Source organism: Sminthopsis crassicaudata, chromosome 2 (assembly GCF_048593235.1).
Source record: "Sminthopsis crassicaudata isolate SCR6 chromosome 2, ASM4859323v1, whole genome shotgun sequence".
Lineage (NCBI taxonomy): Eukaryota > Metazoa > Chordata > Mammalia > Dasyuromorphia > Dasyuridae > Sminthopsis > Sminthopsis crassicaudata.
The window spans coordinates 615,081,214-615,094,900 of record NC_133618.1 but is presented as its reverse complement, the minus strand read 5'-3'; the positions used below and the strand labels follow the sequence as shown (position 1 = coordinate 615,094,900).

At 33.2% G+C, this 13,687-nt stretch overlaps 1 protein-coding gene across 1 annotated transcript in view; it reads left to right on the top strand.

The window, feature by feature from the left end:
* WDFY4 (WDFY family member 4) overlaps positions 1 to 13,687 on the top strand; it is a gene marked incomplete in the record, with an annotated part of 362,592 nt that overhangs the window by 79,515 nt on the left and 269,390 nt on the right. The window contains 1 exon segment of the mRNA XM_074296119.1: positions 5,279 to 5,372. Within this exon segment, the coding sequence (XP_074152220.1) occupies positions 5,279 to 5,372 (94 nt within the window).

The following is a 13,687-nucleotide window of genomic DNA, read 5'->3' as shown; positions in this document are numbered from 1 at the left end:
ACTAGCATATATTTCACTTATACATTGGCATTTGTGTGTTGTTTCCCCATTAGGAAACTACCAGAGGGCAGTTTTTTGTCTTTCTTTGTATTCCTATCATTTAGCACAGTTTCTGGAATTACTTAATAATAAGTAATAATAAGTGTGTTTCTTTTCATTTAAAATACTTTTTTCCATGATTAATTTCTTTATTCACTTTGCAACTGGAATAAAATGATTTGCTTGTTAGGGATACTGAAATGTTACCTGGCCATTTGAATCTTTCACTGGGGAAAGTTCTGGGTTCAGTGGCAAATGATCTTCAAATGCTGTAATAACACCTGGGCTGAGGAGTAGAAAAGAAGAAGAAAGGCTTACTAAATTTCCATCCTCCAGAGAGGAGAGAAAAGGACAGTGAAGGAAGATGGCACATTATTAAAGCTTTTTATTTTCAAAACATATTTGTGGATAATTTTTCAACATTGAACCCTGCAAAATTTTGTGTTCCAAAATTTCCTCCCTTTTCCCCAGCGCCTCCCCTAGATGGCAGATAATCCAATATATATATAAAATGTTAAAAATATATGTTAAATTCAAGAGATGTATACATATTTATACAATTATCTTGCTGCACAAGAAAAATCAGATCAAAAAGGAAAAAAAACTAGGAAAGAAAACAAAATGCAAGCAAATAACAACAAAAAAGAATGAAAATGCTATGTTGTGATCTACATTCAGTTCCTACAGTCCTCTGTCTGGGTGCAGATGGCTCTCTGCATCACAAGATCATTGGAACTGGAGGCCACATCACAATCTACTCCCTAGGGAAGAGAAGTCTAGAAGATTTAATTCTGCCTCTTTCTAGAAAGGAGACTGAGATACCTGCCAGTCACCTCTCCTTCATAGAAATACTGTCTCAATATTACATTACCAGCTGATTAAATACTGAACTTAAGTGCAAATTTGAGATTTAAAAACATTTTTTTCTACTTTTGGGCATGTTCTTCCCAGATAAGATCCCTGAAATAGCCATAGATAACAGAATCTATACATTAAAATTTAATGGCAGGATATTGGCATATATATATATATATATATATATATATATATATATATACATTAGAAAAAACAATAAAGACTGGGTAAGAAGCTCTGAATACTGTGACTGGTTGAACTATGTTTCCCTTTTATGTTGAATTATATTTCAGCCAGTGCCCTAAATCTTGAGGCAGACCCTTTTCTCCTTGTGTTTTTTATGATTAGGGGAGCTCAAACTGTTTTAATTGACTGTAAACTTGATGTAAATCTGGTGTTCCCACTGCTCTAGAATAGCTGCTCCAGCTGCCTTCCCATGGATTAGCTGTGTTAATAGCCCTTAAGCTTCATTTGGGTGGTATGTTGTGTCTATAAAGCTCTTTGTCTTTCTTTTTAAGTAGAAGCACCAGTTAACAACTGGAAGCCTGGGAGCTAAGTGTCAGAAGGTTGGCTTCTTGCTGGAGGCCTTCATATTCAACTTGCTCCCTTCCTAGCTTTCTCCCTGGAAGACTTTCTTAGTATTGTGAAAAGAGATGCTAGAAATGAGATTAAGAAGAATAGCTGGGGTTTTTCCCATTTTCTACACTCTGGTATAGAGAAGCTTTTGATTTTCCTTTTGCAGCAGATTTTTCACATGCTAGTAAGTGATGGCGGTACCCATCGACAGGCTGGAAAATTTGTTTTAGGCATACACAATATGTTTCATGATTTAGTACTGAATCATCTATGTCATCTGTAACTAGGTCATATCATTTCTGTCTTTTGCATGACCTCGCTCCATCACTTATCTCCTCTTTCCCATGGAAGAATCTCTTTTCCCTCCTGGCTACTTCCCCACTATTTAGAAACTTTTTAAGTCTCCTTTCATTACATATGAAGTCTTGGAGAATAGGGATAATTTTGTTGTTTTGTTTTGTTTTCTTTTCTTTTTTAAAATCCCCAGTACTTAATGTAGTTCATTGCTCTTAGTAGGCCCTTGACACATGCTTGAACTCTTACTCAAAACCTTTCCTGATTTCCCTGATTTTTATTTATCTTTACACTTATATTCCTTCAGCAAGATGTAAAATCCCTGAAATTAGACATTGCTTTCATTTTGTCTTTAAATCACTCCTTAGCACCTAGCATAGTTCCATGGTTTATAAATCTATGTTGCAATAAATTGAATATTGCATAATGCAAAGTCTATATAGGAATCATAGAATACCGCAATTGGAAGGAACCTCAAAGTCAAGGCTTACCCCCAATTTCATCTCCTCCATGATGGCTTCCCCTGGGACTTAACTATGTCCTGATATAGATGATAAACTGCTATAGATTTTACTTTCTATAGTCAGTCTATCTATCACTTATGATACTTCTTGTCTAAGATATTACTTATCTTACATGGATATATCATGTCCTTCTAATTAAAGGTAAACTTGAGATCATGAATTCAATTCAATTCAGTTCAATTAATAGAGATGGCCTCAATGTAACAGATCTTAAAGAGCTTGGGACTAGGAAGTCAATCCCTGCCCTCAAATACCTTACTTTCTATTCTCACATAATAAGTACTCAAATATTAGCTGAATAAGTGAAGTTCAAGATTACATTAATTGTTGCTCTGCAGAAAGTAGAGTTAATAGGAATATTTCAGTATATCATATAATCCTCAAATTATGAATTGTATTTCTGAAGTACATTTATAAATCAGTAGCATTTAATTTGGAAAGTGTTCTGAGTCCTGGTTGCTTTCCCTAAAACCTATTTATCCTGGAAAGTTCCTGAAATACCATACGTCTGGAATAATAAATATTAGGAAAAACACTTTGGCAATGTAAGCAGCTTAAAAAGACCAAAAAAATAGCAACATGGAATAAGTAGACCTGCTTTTCTCCAATATTTGTGCTTGAGGGAAATTAAAGTTTAATTAAGAAGAAGAAAAAGGCAAAAAAAATGTCAGAAAGAGACTTCTAGTTATGTCTTTAAGGTCTTAAAAGCATGATGGCACTTTTATTATGATGATGATGTTTAATTTCTTTTTAAAACATGTAATTTTTTTCTTGATAAAAGATATTAACACTCCTTATTTTTATCATGGAATCAGATTTGTTGTAGTGATTTATTTTATTTTTAACATTTTTATCTTTTAGTAATACAAATAACTCACATTTATAACATCAGGATTTCCAAAGCACTTTCCTCATACCAACCCTATAAGGTTAATAAGGCAAGCATTGTCTTCTCTATTTTAGTGACAAGGTAGTTGAGGCAATGGGAAGTTAAGGGATTTGCCCATGAAAATATATTAGGGAGTGTCCTGATTCCTGTGTCACTATGCTATAAAACAAGGCAGAGAGAGATTTTCTCGAAATAAATTGGCTAGATTTGAAGAGAAGAGAAAAATAGAATGCAGCCAATAGTTGGGATTATGGGATATTTATAAGTTTGACTTTTATACTCGGATGGGGTCTATATACGATTTTTCAGTCCATAAAACAAGCCTTTAACAAAAGCCATACTTTGTAACTATCAACAGAAACAGATATTCACAAGTGTGAATAATAAAATGTACATAAACCATAAACAATTATTTATGAAGAGTTCATAAATTTATTTTGTCAGGAGCTCCTTTGACATTCTAGACCCCTTCTAGTCTAGTGAGGTCTAGTGAACTCCTTCCCATACATCATATTTTTAATACGTAAAATAACATGCAGAGGATTAAAAAGGAGGTCAATTATATTGACATACAGTTATCAAAATATTTCAAAAGATAAAAACAAGCCCATAAATATTAGTTTAATACCCCCCCAGTTTAAGGGCAGGCCATGTATATTTTATTTTCAAGAAAATACTTAGCATTTACCCTTTTAATTTCTTTTATTATTTTTCAAATTTTGTTGCTATTATTTTATTACTATATAGTTGTAGTCAGTGCATCTGCCATTTCTCTTATTGTTTTATTTTTTTCTGGTTATACTTGTATATTATTTTAAAATATGAATCATCTTGGGAAAGAAAATCAGAACAAAAGGAAAAAAAATGACAGAAAAAAAACTAGAAAAAAGAAGTGAATATAGCATGTGTTGATTTACATTCAATTTACATAGTTCTCTTTCTGGATGCAGATGGCATTTCCTATCCAAATTTATCTATTATTGGAATTGCCTTAGATCACTGAACCACTGAGAAGAACCAAATCTTTCACTATTGATCATTGCACATTTTTGCTGTTATAATGTATTCCTGGTTCTGCTTGTTTCACTCAGCATCAGTTCATGAAAATCTTTACACACCTTTCTATAATCAGCTTGTTCATCATTTTTATAAAACAATACTATTCCATTACTTTCATATACCATTAATTCAGCCATTCCCCAGGTGATGGACATCTACTTGTTTTCCCATTCTTTGTCACCACAAAAAGAGCTGCTACAAATATTTTTGCACACGTGGGTCCTTTTCCCTCCTTAATGATTTTCTTGGGATATAAAAATAATACAGTACTGAACAAATTGCTCTGGTTGGATCATTTCACAGCTCCAACAACAATGCATTAGTGTCTCAGTTTTCCACGCCTTCTCCAACATTTATCATTATCTTTTCCTGTCATCTTAGTCAATCTGAGAGGTATAAGGTGGTATTTCAGAGTTATTTTAATTTGCATTTCTCTAATCAATAGTAGTTTAGAGCATTTTTTTCATATGTTCATAGATGGCTTTAATTTCATCATCTGAAAATTCTTATCATTTGAACATTTGTCAATTGGGGAGCTTTTGTCATGTCTCAAGGAACAATAATATTCTATTCTATTTTTTTTTGGTTCAGGCTTTGTGATGGCACGAATATAGGGAAATTCTTAATGAGGAAACTGAATCTTTACTAATACATAAGGGTATGTGTTCCATAAAGCATATCCCTGATTGCAAGTCTTCAGAGGTAAAGGTATTTGTTCAGCATCATATATTCAGGGTGTATCAAAGACAGGACACATCCTTCCTTCTTCTTCCAAGGCTGCATCTTTATAGGATCACAAAATCCATTTTGTTCAGCAATTCTCCCATATTTGGATACATGTGTTCTTTCCAGGTTTTTTTGGGGGGAGGGGGGCATAAAAAGCCATAAATGCAGCTCTTGTTTTGGAAAGAGTAAATGATTAGGAAACATTGCAGTTCCCTGGATGGAATGATTCTGAGAGTTTTGATAATATATGATGAGGAAAGCTCCCTTATGGGTTCTTGCTGGAGTTCATGATTTTTTTCCCTTCTGTTTTATCTAGGATGGATGATATTGATGCTATCATCATGCACCCCGGCATTGTCTGCATCATGCTCAGGCTCCTTCCTTCCCTATATCATGAAGATCATCCACAGGTACAGCTGGTCCAAGTATTGTTTGTAATACTTGGATAATTGCTTAAAATTATCTTTATCACCTCTTTCTCTGAATCCCTGTAACATAGCATCTTGGAAATTTCTCCCAAATTTCCCCCAACAGTATTGCTTATACAAGCATCACCACAGATAATGGCAGGGCAATGTTTCCAGTCACTTTTTTGTTAGAAAAAAAAGCATCCAGGATTATGGAAGCTGGAACAGGAGAGAGATGAAGATAGTGGAGATAATGAATAATTAGAATACCTTCTACTTCCAAAATCTCTCAGTCTAAAATAAATGTTTCATTGTTAAATATTGAGTAACAAGGCATAAATATATTATGTATTAAAGGTTTTAATCATATAGGTAATAAATAAAAGTGGATCCTTAAATCAGGTCTTGCTAGGTCTCAATCTCGGCTCCATGGATAAGGTATGACTCTTCTTGGAAATGAAAGCATGTAATCCCTATGGATCACACTTTCTTAAACTAAAGACTAATGAGTTTCTTATTTCAAGGTTTACCCAGACTGCATTTAAACAGATAAATAAACAAACAAAATATGTGAATTAAAAATGGTCAAGTCAATGTTTTGGGCCATTTTTATATTTAAATGTAGAGTCATAAATGACAAGTGGAAGAAACCTCAAATTTGTTTTTTTCTCTTCCCTTCTCTCCCTCCAACCTGAAAGCTGCAGTCCTTGGATTTTAATGTATTATTCAAAAATATATTCCAAAAAAAAAGCAATAAAAAAGATCCAGCTCAGAGATGGATTTATCGGGGCCACATATGTCATTTATAGGTATATCCTGAGGGTTCTCACAGTTTAGGATCTGCCTAAGTGAATCTTAGTTTTTCAAATATGCTGCCATAATTAGAAAAATTAGTCATGCAAATAAAAGTTCCATTTGATCAGAATGTTTTTAATCTGTTAAAATTACAATAAGCAATTTAGAAAAAAACCAGGTTGCTCACCAATGTCTCCCAAATATGGAAATGAAATGTAGGGTGCAGTTTTCTAAAATGTTTTCTGCATATACCATATCAGCAGCTATTAAAAGTTTGATAATTAGAGTAATTAATTTCTGGAGGGGGAAAATCTCATAACAATAAACAGAATAATTAATTGAATGAGATACAAAGCCATGCAAGAAAAGGCTGAAATAAAACTGACTATAGGATTGTAATGATACACCAAGTATAGAAGAAGAAATCTGAAACCTCTCAGTAGATGGCAGTATTATTAAAAGTATGGAAAGTTGTAAAATTCCCATATCCTTTTCCACTGTTGGTCAAAGTTTCCAACATTCTCTGCATTCTGTCTCACTTGTTATTACTTAAATGTTCTAACTTTTTTAAAATTTACCCTTTGATAAAAAACAGATGTTATCTTCAAGGACACATGTCATTTAAAAAACAGCTCATGCAAATGATCTCAAAGGGGTCCAATATTCATTCTCTTTCATCAATAGCCAAATCACATTTACACCATTAATGACTTACATGGTTATTTTTCAAACTGCCAGCACTGTAGCCTGCTCCTAGAAGCTGAAAAATCCAGCTGTTTTTTGGCCTCTTACATCATCACCAGGAATAACCATTAGACTGGGTGGAATTCAGCAGTAAGTGTTGCTGATTGGGCATGAGGCAGAATAGTATCCAGCTGGGTTCTTTAGGAGGAATGTTGGCCCTAGAAGGTCATAACTCATGTGAACTCAAATGGGAGTTCTTTTCAGTAAGGTCAGCAAATAGGAATTGCCTGCCTATGAGCAAAAGATGCTTGGGTTGGAGCAATGGAGACTATTTTTAATTTAGTGCTTTCTGGTGATGAGTGTAATTTCATTTATACTGTAGTTTGAGGGATTTTCTTGTTGTTGAATTTTAGGAAAGTCATTTCTAGCACTGGCAAAGAGGCAGATGGTAGTACAGAAGATCGAGCTCTCAGACTGGAGTTAGGAAGATTTGAGTTTAAAATAGGCTTCAGACACATATTAATAACTGTGTGAGCTTGGGCAAGTCACTTAAGTTCTCTCTGATCTCTCTGATTCAGTTTCCTGAACTCTAAAATGGGGATAATAATAGCATTTACTGATTAGCTTATGAATCAAGTGAGATAATATTTGTAAAAGTACTTAACTTAGTGCCAGGAACATGGTAGGCACTATATAAATACTTATTTCTCTTCCCTTTCCCCACATTAGAAAGCAATTGACTTTATGTCAAAAGATACAAACACAATGGATGTCTCACTGTTGGGAGAAAGGGGAAGATCTCATGTAGTTCAATCATTTCATTTTAAATATAGAGAAAATGAATTCTAAACATGTGAACATGACTTGCCCAATCTTACCCAAATAGTAAATGATAGGACTAGACTCTTCTAAGTCTATTCCCACTCTAGCATGCTGCCTCTGAGTTGTAGCTCAAGCTAAATATAAATTCAAAAGTAAAATTATTTGTTAAACTCAGATATCTATTTTGGTGCATATAAATAAATCATCCCAAATCTTTAGACTCTTAGATGAGCTTGAAAATATCTTCTGAAATGTAGGGATACAATTGAAGTAGACATGATACTTACATTAAGACAGCATGGGATATCAGGCAAAGATCCCTGACTCTGGAATCAAAGAACTTGGATTCAAATACTGCCGTTGGTACACATCACATAGGTAACATTGGACAGGTTGGTTTTTTTTTTTTCATCTGTAAAAATAAACCCAGGGGCTTAGTTGGACCCTAAGATCCGTTTCAGCTCTATCTCTCCAACTCGAGGTCAGAGAGGAAGATACCAGGATTAAATATATATTTGCTGGAATATATCTTCTTTAATAGCTCTCAATTTCATACTTCATTAAACCAGAAGCCAAAATCTGAGGCTCCAGGCTTTACATAGTTTGGCTTCAATTTTGAGGATTGGAAAAGAGAAGGTTTTTCTCATTTATTAATATTGGCTTCTGGCCATTGATGGAACATTATAATCTGACCCATTTTATTGCACCCTATAGATTTTCCTAAGATTTCAAGATGACCTCTCAGCCTCAGTTTATTCATCTCTAAAGTGAGGGGGCTATATTTATATTTGTCTCTCTCTGAGGTCCTTTTCTGCTCTAAAGCTATAATTATTATATTAAGTCTAAATTTGCTTTTTTTTTCTTTATAAATTCCATCTACAGCTCCAAGCTTTATTTTCTGGAACCAATCATAAGTCAATTCCATCTTCTCATCCTTGCAGATATCTACTGTATTTTCCCTTAATTTTTTTGTCTATGATTTAACCATCCCCCTTTCTAGCAACTAAAATTTAATTATATAAAAATAAGGCCCTTTGCCATTATCGTTGTAATTTCCAGAGAATCTCTACTGCATAGCCATCCTTAAAAGTGGTGTCCAGAGATGAACATAATACTTTTCTTTGTACACTCCCCCAACCTCCTTACCAACCTTCTAACCCATACCAGAGACTTTCCATGAAAACATCTGTTTCAGGACTTTCTCTCTCCTGATTGGAGACAGACTTTTCCACCAAAACATTATTTTTTTCATATTAATAGTATTTTATTTTTCTAAATACATGCAAAGATAATTTTCAACATTCACCTTTGCAAAACCTTGAGTTGTAATTTTTTCTCCCTCCTAACCTCTCCCCAAGATAGCAAATAATCTAGTATGGTTAAATGTGTAATTCTTCTCAACATATTTCCACATTCATCATGCTGCACAAGAAAAACCGGATCAAAAGGGGGGAAACTTGAGAAAGAAAAAAAAGCAAATAAACAACAACAACAAAAAGGTGAAAATTCATGCTTTGATCCACATTCAGTCTCCATAGTGCTCTCTCTGGATGCAGATGGCACTTTTCAACTTAAGTCTATTGGAATTGCCTTGAATCATATTACTGCAGGACACTATTTTTGAAAGCCTTAACAATACTTATCTTTTATCTTTCCTTTCCAGCTTCTTAGCATATACCCTTTAATAATAATAATAATAATAATAATAATAATAATAACAATAATAATAATAACTAACATTTACATAGCACCTACAATATTCCTGGCACTGTTCTAAGTACTTTACAAATATTATCTTTTATGATCTGGTGTTGATAACAATCCTTTGATGTAGATTCTATTGTTATTCTCATTTAAAAATATACTAAATGAATTAATTATTTAATAATAATACAAAAATAATAATAAAAATAATACAAAAATCCTCATTTTATTTTCTCATTTGAGGAAATGAAGACAAAACAAACAAATAATAACAAAAATTAGCTAGTAAGTGTCTGAACCTGGGTTGAGTTGAATTTTTTGGATTTAATTAAATAGAAGACCAGCATTTTATTCACTATGCCACCTACCTGCCTGATTTCCCCCTCTGTTTCTCCCCCACCTCATCTTTTTAATTCTAGAATGAAAAATTATGATTTAATCAACTCTAATATTCTTCAATAGGATATGTCTGGGTTGCATAGTGGATTAAGTATTTGATTTGGAGTCAAGAAAACCTGTATTCCTATCCTATCTTAGATTCTTTTTAATTCTGTGATTCCAGTCAAATCACTTAAACCCTCTAAGCTTTAATTTTTTTCATCTGTAAAATTAATATAGTATCACATACATCATGGGGTTGTTTTGGGGAGCAAATGAGATACTATTATTTTAAAGTTAAGACACTTTATGTGCCAGTTAGATGGTAGCATAGAGTACCAGACTTGGAGTCAGGAAGACTTATCTGAGTTTAAAGTCAGTCTCTGATACTTATTAGCTGTGTGACTATGGGCAAATCACTTAATCATGTTTGCCTCAATTTCCTCATCTGTAAAATGAAATGGAGAAGGAAATAGCAAATTGCTCTAGCATTTCTTCCAAGAAAACCCAAATGGGGTCACAAGGAATTGGATACAATTGAAAAATGACTGAACAGCAACAAAGCACTATGTACATATTTTCTTCTCCCTCCTCCTCTTTTTTCTTCACTTTCTCTTCATCCCTAATTGTCCCTGTTAGAGTTTTAACTCCTTGAAGACAAAAAACATTTTGCTTTTGTATTTGCATCTCAAGACTTTAGCAAAGTTCTTGATACATAATATGCACTTAATAAATGTCTTTTCATTCATTCATTTTTTTCATTCATTCATTCAGGATAATGACCACTTTCCCAGTTTTTGATATTACAAGCTCTCTTAATGATATTTGAGACTGCATTAGTTTCCATGTCTACTCTATCATGCTTTTGACTCATGAGGCATTTACAAATCACTCAAAGGCCAGACCTTTCTTTCTTCAGGATACTTTCTAGTCACACGGCCCTTTATTTTGTACTTCTGAAACTGATTTTTTAACCTGAGTTTAAGATTTTAGGTTCATCCCCATAAAACACAAGCACCACATTTATTCCAATGTTACAACTTATCAAGATTCTTTTTGTTTGTGAAACTGTGAACATTTATAACATAGTTTTAAAAAGATATATAAAATTAACCTGATAATGTTAGGTTTCTCTCCCACCTTTCTGTCATTTGATAATTTGAGAAAGATGTCATATGTATTATTATCCAGGTCATTTATAAAAATGTGAAATGGCCCTAGCCAAAAACAGATCTGGGAATACTGCAGAATTTTCAAGCTGAAGTTGAGTGATTCATGACTACTTTTTGATTTTGGCCCTTCAACCAATTTCAAATCCATCTAAATGTACAATCATCAGTCTGTATCTCTATTTTCCACAAGAATAGCTTTGTTAAATGCTTGCACAAAATATAGGCATATTGCATATACTATATTTTCCCAATCTAGAATATCAAAAAAGGAAACATGGCATTATCTATTTCTTTTTCTACTTTCCAAACTTATTTTTCTTATTCTCTTATGGTTACCACACTAATTCTTTGCCATTATTGGGATCATCTTCTGGATTCTGACTTAACTTGATTTTATATTTATTTTTTCTCTTTCTGGTTTGGCATTTTGAATGTGTCTCATTATTACTCAAGAATCCCTTGTCCTTCTGCCTTTGTCATTCTTGGCCTGTAAATGCTTCAAGACAAAGGACTTCTATTAATGGATTATTTTTGATCCAGGGATCCTGATTTATGGTAGAGAACACCAGGAAATTGGATTGACTTCACACACTATTCACACACTAAGTCCTCTTGGCATCTTAGCTTAACACCCACAGTAGGTATTTCAAGCTATTTCTTTTTTCCTCTCTATTAACTCCCCCCACCCTCATATTTTAGCAAATGGCCTGGTCTTTTATTTAATTGAAAAATTGAGGGTCATGAGATATGGATTCCCTCAGCTTCTCATCTTCATTCTTGAAACATTTGCAACATCATTTATATGGTACCTATAATATGCCTGGCATTGTTCTAAATATTTTGCAAATATTATATTTTACCTACCATTGTAGGTTTTCATTCTGATAGGGCAGATAAAATACAAATAAAAAAGGTCTAATGCTGGATAGACTATTACAAATACATGCATGAGAGGGAATAGGAGCAAAAGGGGTCTAGTGCTGAGAAATCTTAAATCCCATTGAATCCCATTTCTCTGAGAAGCAGCCCTTCAGAAACTTTGGTTCAAGAAATCTAAATTGATTCAATAATTTGTGCAAATCTGGGAACTTAACAAAAGAGACAAATCAGCAAATGTATCTTTGCCAAAGCATTAGGGAAACTCAATAAAAGTTAATGCATCCTGGTTTTCAGCTAAGAAAACAATCATTTCCCTTTGGATTCACTACTGGGTGATGACCTTAAAAGACCAAGCCAGAAGTGGGATGAAATAAGACTTGAGTATGATTCTATCAATATTTACCAAACACCCGCCTGCCCTTTTTTTTTTCTGGCCTGACCAAAATGACAGTTAAATGATGATACACTCATTGTTAACATAGATCTCATGTTCAGGGTTGCTTGATTCAAACAGTTAAGAGCCACCTCTAAAGCAGAGGTGCTCTGCTTTAATGATATTTATAAAGAGTGAGCAGGGTCATTTTAATACTCTGAACTCTCAAATTCTGCCTTTGATATCTTCATTGAATAACTCATATTAGTGAATCTAATAGTTACTGTTTAATAGCAGAAAATTCAAAATAATGCCTTATGATATAATGTATTAATAATGATTTCAGTTTGTTCACAGTTGTGTGTATTTGGATTAATTATTTTTGTTAACATTTTAAAAGATAAATAAATCAAATAGATGCAAAAAAGGTTGTGCTTCATCCAAAGAGAAGCAGTTTGTTTTCCAGATCCACATTCAGGTTGGCTATGATTTTCCTTTGGTTTGAATTTTGAATGATGCTTTTAAATAATTTCCTTTTTTTTTTTTTTTTAAACTACCAGACCCGATTCTTTGCTTCCAAGATCTCCCACCAGAACATCATTCTGTTTTTAGCTTTGATCTCATTTGATTCTGTTTTTAACATCTTCCCAAAAGTTTTCAGGGAAAAATTTATCAATTTAATGAGGGTATTGGAGTATATGATCTCCAAAGATCCTTCTATTTTTAACATGCTGTCCTTTGTGATATGTGAGCTCTTGGAAAGATGAGATAAAAGAGAAAAAACAAGACAAGTATGGTCTGGTTGATTTCTAGAAATGCCATTGGCTTACAACAGACTATGTTTTTCCTCTACTGAGAACAAAGAATATTGACCTAGACTCCCCAATTCTCAGTTATTCATTATATGGCTTATTGGCAAGGCAATTCATTTTTGTTTTATTTTTTTCCCTCTACTTCTTATTTCTCTCTATCTTGATTTTTTTTTCTTTCCTTTACTTTTCTTTCCATTCTTTTCCTTCATGAAGAAGGAAACAAATGTAGGTAACACTGAAGCTTTCTTTTGGGAGTCTTAGCATGGAGACAATAAAGATGTCAAGTCACTAAATTTTTAATCACATTTTCACTGTATGAGTAATTTATATATTCAGAAAAAACTGGTATAACTTAATACATATTTCCTCTAAGAAGAGAATTGTCATATATGTATTCATACATATAGCTGGGCCATGAAGAGTCAACTCATCTTATTTTTAAAAATATGAATGAGGGAATAAGACCAGGAAGTCTAAGAAAAAAAGTTTTGATTTATACCTAAAAGGACCTTATTGGTCATCAAGTCTACCTTGACTTTTTATGTTTTTATATTTTGTAATTATAATTATAATAGATATATATTATAAATTTTTTTATTTTATTGATGAGGATGCTGAGCTCAAGAGATGAAATGAAGTGAGAACCTGAAGTCACATAGCTAGTCAACTACTGAGCTATGAACCCGAATTCTCCAATTC